Genomic DNA, 12,751 nt, shown 5'->3' with positions numbered 1-12,751 from the left:
TAAACAAATTCTGATTTTAAAGCAACTCATGCATTGTTCATAACTTCTGAAATGCTAATGAATTTTTAGTAGTTTTGCTGAACTTGTATACAGTTGATTGGGTTTTTTTTCCGAACACTAAGACAGAAATTATTGTCTTATGTCAGGAGCTCTTGGAGCATTGTTTTAAACCTTTTGGTTCAGCAGAGAACCTTTTTCTCATTTAGAAATACCCAACCTTTTATTTGGCCGGAGCAAGGGTATTTCGTAAAATGCTTTGTTTTCTTGCCACAAAAACTCTAGGAAGCCCTGTTACGAAAGAAATGCTGTCAAGTGGCTTTCCTCCTGCCTTTATCACTGATGTTCAATAACCATTCAAAACTTACAGGGTCAGGTAAGAGCTTTCTTCATAGAGCAGTGACATTATTTCTGGTTAGCCTCAGAAATGTTATATTTGCTGAGAGCTCCAATGCATTTTTCATTTGATTTTTTTTTTGTTTGTTTTTTTGTTTTGTGGTTCTATCATCTTTTACAGAAGAGAAATTTTTTTTAAGTTTAGTTTAGCCAACTAAGTCTGCTAATAGATCCACTGAGCAGTTATTCAGAAATGTTTGCTAATGTGTTTTGCTTTAGGAAAATATCCAAAATAATTGGATTGAGAATGCAGCATGCAGATTATTTTTCCAATAGTAGTATTTGGAAAATTGTATATGTGAATGGTGCTGTATGCTCATTGTTGCATATATGTGTGTGTTGTAAGTTAAAACAGCTTAAGTGAATATTTCAACACAGCAAAATAAGTATTTGAAGACAGAAGAAGAATGAGCAACTCTTGAATACTTTGGCATAGTATCTTGAAGCTTTAAAATTACACTTTGACTTGCTTAATAATTAAGTTTATTTCTTTTTTATATTTTAACTATTGATCCTGCAAAGACTTGTGCATTTTATTAACATTAAGTGTAAGTGTTCAGGCTGCTAAAATTAGACAGGTTCTTCACTCCTTGCAAGATTCAGATCTCTGGTTCCTTAATGTTTATATTCTTGAGAAATATTTTTTTTCTGTAATGCAAAAGGTGTTTCTGAACATCCTTGAAGGGTTTCTGTTAGCTTTTCTTAATGGGATATTTTAAGTGGGAAATATTCAACCTTTATTGTGGAGTCAGGACAAAGGAAAAATGTTGTAGTGAATGAGGGTAAATGAATAGCAAGCTTTAATAAAAGATTTCATAAAACACTGCCAACAACACACACACCACCATATTCACCAACTTTACTGCTATGTCACTCTTCAGTGAAAAATAAAAAATACCTTGTTTACTGTGAGTGTTCCAAAGGGAATGTATGAAAATATCTTGATTGCTCTAATTCTTAGTGCTGCAGCTGGTGAAATGGTTTGAACCATCTTGCAACGCCCTGAATGCTGTCAGTGGTTGGGTGTTAAGAACCTAAATTTATTTTACATTAGGTATTAGGTAGACATATTCATTTGCTCACATGAACTACTGCATTGGTAAGGACTGTAAGCTGGGTTTTTAGAAATAATATTATCAAGAAGGAGCTTTTTTATCATCTCTTCTTAAAAAGTTACCAATAGTGAGGAGCTGACCTAAAACCTGAGGCTTGTCTTCATGCTTACCTGTCTTCATTGCTTGTTTATAATTATGTACGTTTCTCTGTCTTTGTTTATGTCATTCACTGTGTACATTCATACTTGTTTCTGCACTAAGTTTGTGACTACCTAGGAATTAAAATTCTCAATTTGGTTTTTGCTTCTCTGGGTCAAAAATATACCTGCCTGGTTGGTGATTCTTTAATTATCTTTTTAATATGCCTTACAGTTGCCTGTAGAGAATGAAAATCCAAAGCTAGAAATGTGACTAAAAATTAAAATACTGACATCTGTGTTACATAAGTTCCGAAGTCAAATATGTTTGTGAAGTCAGAAATAGTCTCTAGGAAGTTCATGTTTATGACTACTACTGTGAATCATCTGTTATACTGCAAATATCTTGTGTAAATGTTTTACTTTGAATCACTTCTGCTACCTGAACAGAATTTGATCTCACTTGTTAAACATTGTAAGATATTAAAATACCTAATTTGCTTTGTTTTTTTTAATTTGCATTGTAGGTTTTGACTTTTGCCTATAAGCATGCATTGGTAAATAAAATGTATGGAAGAGGGCTCAAGTTTGCCACAAAACTTGCAGAAGAAAAGCCAACAAAGGACAACTTAAAAAACTGCATTCAGGTAAGGAGTATTTGGCCAAGTAATGGGGCTGTGTTCATGCTGTGTAAGCCTTCAGAAGTAAGGTATAAATCTTCTGGAATTTTTTTGTCCTTTTCTCACTTTAGAAAGCACTAAATGTAATATTTTAACTTTATCCAGGTTTTATAACTCAGCCTTTATTTGAAACAGTGCTTTTTTTCCCCTTGCTTTTTCTAGAATAACTTGTTTGTGAGTAACTATTGCTTTTAGCAGATTTACTTTTTGGAACTTACTTTGGGGCATAAAGGAAGTAGAGGCAACTCAGTCCAAGATACCCTCGTAAAAATCCCCTTATGTTGCTGTTTTACCACTGGGGGTTTTTTTTACTAATATTAATCATAATTACTGCTCATAGAACTTAATGGAGAATTAATGGGAATTCCTAAGATTAAGTTCTTGTGCATTTTGATGAAAGAATGTGGATCATATAGAATGGGGGGAGAGGTCCCTCTTTCAGGACTGAGGAATTCAAAGCTTACCAGCTTGAATCTGTTGTCTTTCTGATTTTAGACACTTTTAGTAAAGTGTTGATATCAGTGCAGTGTTTGTTTAGATTTAGATGTTAAAAAGAGTAAGACTAATTTTTTTAATGTGTGGTTTTTTCCTTCAGCTAATGAAGTTGCTTGGATGGACTCATTGTGCAACTTTCACTGCAAATTGGCTTCCTGTCATGTATCCACCTGATTATTGTGTATTTTAGGGAATCAACAATTGTAAAATTAAAATGATTTTATATGGGACAGGATAGGAAAAGAGAAGTTTGACTTTTTATTCGAACGCATGTTTTCATTACTGAATGCTGATTATTAAATTGTGTGTATTTATCAGTAAGGGCACCTGGGTATGGCTAAATACCTGTTAACCTAACTCCTGTCATCAGGGAGTTTCCTTATTGTGCATCCCATTGCTGGCAATGGATGTGCCAGAACTGCCAACATCAAGGATTTGGAATTAGTTTGGAAAGAATTACTGCATGCATGTTATGTTCTGAATTGTTACTTTGAACTGCAAACCTGTAAAAGTTCTGTATTTTTTATGGTACACTGAATTTTAACATGTTTGATCTTAATTTCAATTGTATGAAGGCCTTAAAGCTACTTCAAGAGTAGCTAAAATCTTACTTATTAGATGAAAATAATGGACACCTGCATTGTTTGCAAGAGTTTACATTTAATGTTTTTGAGAAAAATTCAACCTCTCCAATGGTTACAATGTTTCGCAGAATTGCTGATGCATAGGTACTCCTGTAAATTTTCAAAACTCTTCATTTTGGAGTCATTTCAGGCAAACTCAGAAATCCTGGTGAAGCTGAGTATCAGGACAGGCTGATACATGTATAAAAGTGCCAGACAGTTACGTGTTGATCAGATATTGTAAAGCTATACATAGATGTTTATTAATGTTAAAAATACAAAACACAGCAGAATAAATGTGCAAAGTTGAAGATCAAAATACCACCATGTTCACTCTGATACTTTAAAGATTTTTATAATGAATAAAAATACTGAAGCTAAAATTTGTATTGGTTTCTGGATGAGTACCTAAATAAAACTTGCTGAAAGAAAGCAGCTTACAAACAGCAGAGGTTCAGTGCAGCCCAGAAGATCAATGCTTTTTGTTAAAGCCTTCTTACTAACATTGTTCCTTCAGTGGAGGGGAGTTGGTCAGTTTGAACAGGTCATATTTATCAACCAGAGATAAACTGCTATATCTTTTGCCTTGCTGGGTTTTTTCCTACTTGAAATGCAAAACTTAGATGCAACTGCAACTTTACAACCGTAAATGCACAGATGGTGCAACATAATCTTGGAAAGCATTCCAATCTGTGAGGTGCTGCTGCTAAATCAAGATCATTAATAGTTTTCTCTTTAATTCTTTCTTACTGTGGCTTTAAGCAGCTTGACATTTGATTCTGGAAATTCTGCTAGAATGGTTGTGTTAAATATACTGCAAACTTTTTCCAAAAATTCGTAGTCTGTACTGAATCTGAATTTATTTGCCCATAGTAATACTGTTCCTGGCTTACAAAAGTACACCATTGTTGCTAGCAGGGGGTCCAGAGCTCCATGATGGTACACAACATCAGTTGCCAGTATGAAATCATAATGGTAAGTTGACACAGGAAAGTCTTCATTGAGGCCTTCTCCCCACACCAGTTTTCTCACTTCAGGTTTGTGCATATTCAAGTTCTGTGTATTTCTTGAAATATTATATGAGAGATTTTCAAGAACTTCAGGCAAATCAGTAGCTGTAACATGAGCCCCTAAAGAAAACATGAGTTTGGTAATTCATAGAATCACTAAGGTTGGAAGAGACCTTCAAGATCATCTTCTCAACCATGAACCCAGCACTACCATAATTGCCCCTACGCCAAATATCCAAGTCCCACATCCAGATGCCTCTTGGATACTTCTAGAGACAGTGATTCCACTACCTCCCTGGCCAATTTATTCTAAGGGTATCTAACCACCCTTTCTGTAAAATAAAAAAAGGTTTCTAATATAAAATCTGAACTCCTTGGCTGTTTCCCCTCATCCTTTCACTTGAGACAGGGCAAAATTCAGAGATATGTAGTTGAACATGTATGAAGCTTTATCTACATAACTGGTCCAGCCTTCCCTCCCCCATAACTAGGGTAATTTAGTTAACAAAACAGTACTTTACAATCATTTTCATTAAAAAAAAAACTACAACAACAAAAAACTAACAGTGACAAAGTTTGCTTCAGCTGTTGTTTCATTGCCTTAAAGTGACAATGGCAGAGCTAGATCATCATTCACTAGCAGTTCAAAAGGAAATACAAATATACCAACCTAAGATACAGGCCACAATGGAAAGCAAGCCTGTTCCAGCACCAATTTCCAAAACCTTTTTGTCTTTGAGGTTGAATTGTTCTTGATTTGATTCCAGATACTGAGATAAAGCCAGTGCCTAAAATGGTTAACACATATCCATAAGAAGGTAGGAGCTAAGTTGCACAAAAATTCATTAGATGTTTTTATACAAGGGTGTTGTGTTTTTTAGTATAATGAGAAACACTGAAGGGTGTAACAAAAATGTAAGATGGGAAGAATTGTGATGTATCCTGTTTTTTTAATATAAAAAAACTAAAGTAGTTTATTTTTAGTTTTAAGTTTATGTAATACTGATTTACTACGCACTTCTACATGAGTCCTCTGACAGCTCAAGACAGAATAAGGAATAAGCTGAGTTGGAAGGGACCCACAAGGATAGGCAGTGTTAAGATGTGAACCATAGTCAGAACAGCAAAGTTTAACAATATGTAAGCAATGTTCTGGTTTATTATCATAAATGTTATGCTATACTATCACTATGATACAGTAATTTTAGGCTTCAGCAGAGATTTTTGAAAAACTTTTTGTTTCAATTTTTTAGCAAAGAAAATATTGAAAATTGGTTATTTACAAACTTGACACTTGTTTATTGATAATAGTATAACCTTTGAAAAAAACAAAACAGCACTGTATGAAAATATTATTAGGCCTTTATAAAGATTTTGTCAGCAGAATATAAGTGGGCTGTTTATTAACAACATAAACTGATGCCAAAGAAACTGTCTTCCCCCTTTTGCTTCTCTTCTTTAGAATTGTGTTACTGTTATAACTCTTGTGTTTTTCATAATGCAACACTGTCTACCTGCTCTGGGAAAGCTGACAGCTAATGAATCATCAGTCCAATTTGTGCAACCTCTCAATTTTCTTGGAGAGTTTTACCATCTGCATTCTGACACTTGATTAATGTGCGAATTGATGATCTGACATTTCAGAATAAGATCCTGTTTCACCCACCCATATGCTCTCTCTATTGTTTTGAAATTGTCTGCCATTTTCTTGTGAGCTTTTTAAATAAATGTGGATCTGAACAATTTTGAAATTCTGATTTTCTTGTCTTTATCAGTTGACTCTCTTCCCTCGAAGGCAGTTTTCTTAGTCTGCAGAAAATTCTGTTTTTAAGAGTAGGAGAAGCAGAGACTGAAGAATTGCTTACAAGTATGATTTTCCATACTGTAATGAAACTCTTCCGGCCTTTTCTTTAAAACAAGCATATTTGGTACTTTTAACATCCTTTATCTGTTTAATCTCTCAGTTTTCTTTTTCAGCCTCCTTTTAGTACTGCTGATTACTTACCAGCAGTGACTGGTTGGAAGCATGGAGGAAGCTGAATGTTTCTTCCTGAGTTCCCTTATTGAATTTTTTCTTTTTCAATCCCTACATCTGATGTACAAATGCTTTGGTGCCATAGTCCTTTTTGGCATGAACTGGCAAATTACCCTAAGGCAGAGCTTTCTGCTGAAGGACTTCATTCTGCATAGGGAAATTTCCATTGTCAGAAGTGTCATCTAAGATAGCTTCCTTAATATTTGTGTGCTGCTGTCCTGGTTTGCTCTTGTGTCACGTGAGCTTTCTGCATGTGGTCTTGTGTACTTACCCCTGGCCATACCACCGCTCCAAAGTGTTCTATGGACTCCTGAATGACAATCTGGTGGCCAACATACGTATAGTGCTCCTTATCAAAGTAGTGTGAAACCCTAGGAACCCAGTTCTGCAGTATTTTAAGAGTTACTGGTGAGCCTGTGAGAGAAAAGTTGAAATTCCATGGGTATATGTGCAACTTGTTAAAGGGTAAAAAGTATTTTAGAAAACCAGTATATGGGCACATGGACTAGAAAAGCTCTCAGGACATTGGTCTTGAATCATAGAATCATTAAGATTGGGAAAGATCTGGAAGATCATTAAATCCAGCCATTAAACCAACCCAGCACTATGTTCATTGCTAAAACATGCCCAAATGCCACATCTCTTTTGAGCACTTCTGTGGGTGGTGATTCTACCACTTCCCTGAGCAGCCTGTTCCAATGCCTGACCACCCCTTCAGTGAAGACTAGTTGCTGTCCAAAACCAGACAGTCTGGGCGGCCAGGGGGTGAAAGGAACCATGGTAATTTCCTGCCATTCTAGGTTTTCACGAGCAATTTAGAGATAGAGATGAGCCTTTTAGGAAAACCTACTGATTCAAATATAAAACTCTGCTAATGATAGCTAAAAGACTTTCAGGACCAAGTTAACTTGTATTTTGGTGTTGGTGCTGTAGATTTCATTTGTGAGGCCAGCAGCTCTAGAACAGCAAGCTGCTTTTTACATAAGGACTTAGGATTTACATCCTACATTGAAGAAAACCTGACTCTTTCTTAGTGGTTGTTTTTTTTAAGCATCCTCCCACCGAAGGAGGGTTGTAAGATGCTTTTATGTTGGCATACAAAATGTAGTTCAGCAAGTCAGTGCTACAGTTGTCCTAGGGTGTCTCATTATAGCAAGGAGGCTTGTGGTTGAGGTTTTTCAGATCTGTGCTGATCTCATCTGATCAGATCCATCTGATCTCACTGAAAACAAGGATACTGTTCTGCATGTCTGAGCTTTTGTTGCAAGGATATTCATAGAATTAACTGCAAGGGGAAAATTTGCTCTGGATTACAGGGATTTTAACTGATGCCTGCCTGGAATCCTTAGTAGCTGTTGGAGCGGTTTAGCCTGTTAAAATCTGAATAACACAACAGCTTCAACAGTGCCAGCCCAATCAAGGCATATTATAACCATATCTCTTTTGTAGGAGATTGTAGTTGAGAAATAATTCTTAGATGTCTAAATAAAATCCAGAGACCTTTTGTAATATATTTCTCAATTATGGAGACAGAGGGGTATTTCTTATAGATTTGATCTGATAATATATGCAAACATAAGAGGAGAGGGGAAAATAATGGGGGAAATTTGGTATCAAGGGAAAAGTTGCATTATGACATCTACTGGTTGAAGACTGACAAAAATCAAAGTATGATATGCTAGCATGCCATAGCAATTGCAGTATTTAAATGGGACTAAACCTGTGTCAGATTCTGCACTCTCAGAGCTGCAAGTGCAGTTTTCAGAGTCATACTGCTCTTCACAGGTTTCTTCTTCCTCAGATTGGCAGTCCATTGTTCTTTGAATTTTGTTGAGGAATGGTGGCTGCTGTGCAGAGATCATGGCAAAAGAGCTGAAACAGAAGGGAAAAAATAATGTTATAAAATCTTGCAGGCACTCTCTTCATATGAAATACGTCTGGGAAAAGACAGTGAGTAGTTTAGGTGGCCTTTGGTGGCCTTTTAGAGTTTTTTTCAGTGATGGATTGAAGAAATGGGATGAGATGGGACACCTCCACTCCACTGGGTGGTACGAGCTGTTTCTGGGAATGTAGTAATGCTGTCAGAATTTTTCTTCTCTCTCATTTATAATTTTTATCATTGTGTTTATTTTATCATTTATGCAGAAACTTAGAATCATGTCACTGAATTGATACCTCTAGTCAGCCTGAAAACTGAGCTACTCTTATAAGTTGAAGCAATAGCTGAGGAAGATAACTGTCTTTTAATATCTGGGACTTTTTATCTGTGTAATTTACTATTTTCAAAAAACTTAGGACTTATGATTCCAGAGATAAAACTGTTTCATTTGCTATAGTCAGTAGTCTTGATTTTGTCTCCTTGCATAGAGTTGCCTTCTTTTCCCTGTCTTTTCCCGCAGAACAGCTAACCCAATTACACTGAAATGCAATGAACTGCAGAATACCCAGATGGCAGTCAGGAAATCATTGCAGTGAGAAGATTGAATCCATAAAGTTTTTGGATAACTCTCTCTGTGCATCCCCAGGGTACAGGGCAGCACCCAATACAAGAAGGAACTGATTGATACCAGCTGGTATCAATAAAAGCAGGAACAGAACTTAATATAGATTTGCTTGGAGAGACATAGGTCAGTGAAATTCTTTGCTTGACTACAGTTTTCTTCAGTGAAGCACCTATGTATATGCATACATCTGTGAGTGTGTGAAAATATATAGATTATATATAGATATAAATCAATAGATGCAGATAGATACACAGACACATCTATATGTAAAGAGCAAACAGTTCATAACTTGCTCTGGCCAGAGACTGTACATGTTCACCTTTCCCACATAACATGATGGCTGGAGTGAGCTGTGTAGTTATCCATGATACAAACATTTGTCCACTCTGCTCATTTTTGGGACTGCATATTTGACCTCTCCAGCCACAGGCACTGCAAAGTGTTGTATCATTTGAGTTGCATCATACTGCAAAAGGCTGGTTTACATATCCTCACTGGAAGGGGTAAATCTCTAGCAGTGGCCAAGATGTTTAGCAATGCCTGCAGGTATTTTTTAAGGAACAGTGTGACTGCTGACTTATGTGAGTGATTTAATTTGCACATGATATTGACACCATTGCAATTCCACTGATACCTGATATATTCCTTATTGCTGCTCTGTTTATTCACAAGGACAGGATTTCTGTTCTAATTCCTCTGACACTGCATTTGCTCCATCTTGGCCGTGATTTTGTACTGCAAGAGAAAAGAGTGTTTTAAAGTGCTTTAAATCGATTTCTGCACTTTTTTTTTTTTCTTCAGAAGGCCTCCATCTGGCTAGTAACAAGATCTGGCTTTCTCCTGTGGTGTGTGATTTGAGGTAAGATGAAGGTAGGTAAGAGACTGAAGTTAATGGTGCAGTCACTGCATTCCCTGATATGAGTGACTGCATCCATGTTCACATCCCACAGGTCACAGTGTGCCTCCTTCCAACAGCAGTGTTTTTTTTCATTTAATCAAAAGTAGGCTTCTGGATTTGAGCAACATCTCTTTTTCATGCCTTAAGCTAGAATAAAATCTGCTCATGTTTTAGGAAATCTCTGTGAAAAATATTTTCAGACTTGTGCAATTGGGAGGGTACATAATGAAAAGAGAAGAATCTGTCAGAACTGGTGATGGCTACAGCCAGAAGACATTTGGTTGAAGACACAGTCTTCTGAACACTTTATCTTGAAACCCACAGAGCATTACATTCTCATATTTGGGGGTTTTGGGATGTTTGTTTTGGTGGGTTTTTTTGTAAGGCTCTTGTAGCCTTACAAAAATTTGTGCTATTTAAGGGAAAAAAACAATCCTGAAACTAAAAAGCAGGAGAAAACTTTCCCTTGTCCAGTACTCTACCATGTCTAAAACCAGAAGGTTTGTTTAATCAATAAACTGTTAATTTGTCTGTTTGGGTGGAAAGATCGCCCTGTATTTTTTAACTTGCTTAAGCAAGCTCTTACTACAACAGGCCAATATTTCAGTTGGCTGTGGGTGGCAGCGAATTCCAGAAAATAGCTTGGAAGCATGCTTGATAAATACAAATTTGTTGATCAGCTACTAAGTACCTGCAGCAAATAAAATTGTATCTCTGATTTGTATCTATACTTTATTTATCACTCATTCAGACTGAGCTCTAACTCAATTAGACATGTTATGTTACATTTTCCAAATAAAAATTGTTATGCTTTCCCTCACTTTATCCTTTTGAGTTCCCCTAAAATGGTAGTCTGCTTAAATATTTATAAAGAAACCTTGCTGGTTTTACTAAATTCATTAAAATGATCAGGAGGCCTAAAATCCTCACCAGTGGCTACCCTGCTGCTGGTGTGGTCATTAAGTCCATAAGTTGCCTGAGCTCCTAGGTGGTGATTTGGGGGGATAAACACTATGCACTCTATGTTTGTATGTCACCTGACACACTGGGCTCTGGTTTTTGGCTGGAGCTTCTAGATGCTATAATAATATCTTGTAGAGGTGTAGCTTTTGCTAAACAGAAAGGGGTTTATAACTGTGTATATATGTATATATATGCATGTTCATTCTACTGCCATAATTTTTCAATGACATATTTAATAGGAGTTAAAAGTAAGTCTTTTTTTAGCTGCAAACTACAGGGCAGTTTTAATCTTATAAATTCAAGAATTCAAGTATATTAGTATCTGGGCCTTAATGATGCACAGCTTTATTTGTCATTTTAAATGACAAACTGTTCCTGAAGGCTACAGGCACAAGTGAATATTGAGAGGCTGTTTGCAAATAGGTGGTGTTTGCATTATTGCATTCTCTATGTTCAAGTTGCTGCTGTGCTCATAGAGTTAAAAAAAACATTTGTCACTAGTTTGACATTTTTCTGATCCATATTTTACTAAAAGCTACATATCTCTAAAAGAATTTTGATTTGATAATGCTGCAAGCAAAGTCTATTCTCTTAGAAAATGTTGGCTCTTTCTGAATGTTAGCAGCCAGGTTTTTTCCAAATTAGTCTTGTTGGCAAATGAATATCTAAATTCTTTCAGAGTTTTTAAACCAGTATTGACTTCATTACTAGTCTTAAGCTGTTGTGAACAAAACTTAGAAAATCACATTTGATTTCTTCAGAACATAAGGAAGAAAGAAGGATTCAAAAAACTTTATCTACTTGACAATATTACATAAAATTAACAAGGTAACATTTAGGGGCAAATTGTAAGACGATGATAAACCTAAAGGTAACAGACCCCTTTAAGAATAAACTTTGTGCCTCTTAAGCTGCTGAAATCAATTGCTTGGAAAGAGCTTTTAATATCCAGTTCCGTGGCCAAAAAAGAGTAGGTTACTGAGCAGTGCTGTGTCACTAGGTCTTCAGCTGTAAACACAACTCTGCTGAAATGTGTTTCATCTCAGCACAGAGTTGCTCAGCGTAGTCTGCGTTAGTTTAAATATTTGGGCAAAAGCCAATTTCATTTGCTCACATGTGCAGTCTGTTCTTTGCAAGTGCAGTCTGTTCTTTGCAAGATCGGGTTTAACCATACTTGTACCATACATTAACATCTGTTTTAGAGCTCATGCAATTTTCTCATCTTACCATTAACTAAATTTAAAAAAATAAACACCAACAATACAAATGCTAGGAAATAAAGGAAATGTCAGTGTTAGGAATATTGCTATAGTAAATTTATGTGATATTTGACTCTACAAGTTAAACGCACCCAAATACCGCAGTGACCGTCACTCCGCACGAAATGGAGAGCTGGATTCTGTTGGCTCACAGAGCTGACCTGAAATGCAAGAATTCAGACAAAGGTATTTCTGTTGTTAGTTAGCAGGGAGCACAAAGGCACTCAGACCAGATTAGCTGGGCAGCTGTGTGAGTACCTGATGTGACAGAGGGCATGGGAAGTTTCCTGTGGGGGGATGCACGCTCCAGAGGTATTTTATACAGGCGTGCACCTGAAAAGAATAACTTTCCCCTCCAGCCAGTCGGATTGCAGGTTATTTAGAGTAACGTTACCAGGCAGCGCTCGAAGAACTTACACTTACCACGTTACACTTAAGTCTTCCACATGTGCAGTACAAAATCAAAAACCCTCTCAGACTTTGAAGCCCCAAGCATACAAACCCTTCTCGGCTCCTCCAGACGCGTTCTGTTTCTGCAGACGACGCTGTTCCCTGTGTTCGCCTTACGTCAGAGGAGCTGAACCAAGCCAGCAACTTACTGTGGGCAAACTAGCACATAAATAATGAGTGTGGCAACTTGGCAGCTGCCCAAGCGCAGGGAAAAGTTCATGAAGCTTCCACTACCAGGAAAAGGTCAGG

At 36.7% G+C, this 12,751-nt stretch overlaps 2 protein-coding genes across 3 annotated transcripts in view; one reads left to right on the top strand and one right to left on the bottom strand.

Moving 5' to 3' along the window:
• TPP2 (tripeptidyl peptidase 2) overlaps window positions 1-4,084 on the top strand; it is a 50,099-nt gene extending 46,015 nt beyond the window's left edge. Inside the window, exons 29-30 of one of the 2 annotated variants that reach the window (XM_084225989.1) lie at window positions 2,113-2,232; window positions 2,861-4,084. In XM_084225989.1, the coding sequence (XP_084082115.1) occupies window positions 2,113-2,232; window positions 2,861-2,950 (210 nt within the window). In that variant the 3' untranslated portion in view covers window positions 2,951-4,084. The remainder of the gene's footprint in view (window positions 1-2,112; window positions 2,233-2,860) is intronic. The other variant, XM_084225990.1, reaches the window with a different exon arrangement.
• Window positions 4,085-4,118: 34 nt separating this feature from the next.
• METTL21C (methyltransferase 21C, AARS1 lysine) lies at window positions 4,119-12,217 on the bottom strand (the record flags this gene model as incomplete). The annotated part of the gene is made up of 6 exons (XM_084225991.1): window positions 12,145-12,217; window positions 9,567-9,667; window positions 8,149-8,300; window positions 6,700-6,842; window positions 5,064-5,181; window positions 4,119-4,513 (listed from the first exon to the last, which is right to left on the bottom strand). The coding sequence occupies exons 3-6, from the start codon at window positions 8,288-8,290 to the stop codon at window positions 4,119-4,121; spliced, it is 798 nt and encodes a 265-aa protein (XP_084082117.1). The 5' UTR covers window positions 8,291-8,300; window positions 9,567-9,667; window positions 12,145-12,217.
• Between the last annotated feature and the right edge of the window lie 534 nt (window positions 12,218-12,751).

The sequence above is a fragment of the Fringilla coelebs genome (genome assembly GCF_963513975.1).
Source record: "Fringilla coelebs genome assembly, chromosome: 2".
In the NCBI taxonomy this organism is placed as follows: domain Eukaryota; kingdom Metazoa; phylum Chordata; class Aves; order Passeriformes; family Fringillidae; genus Fringilla; species Fringilla coelebs.
The sequence above is the reverse complement of the archived record's forward strand: the minus strand, read 5'-3'. Positions and strand labels throughout refer to the sequence as shown.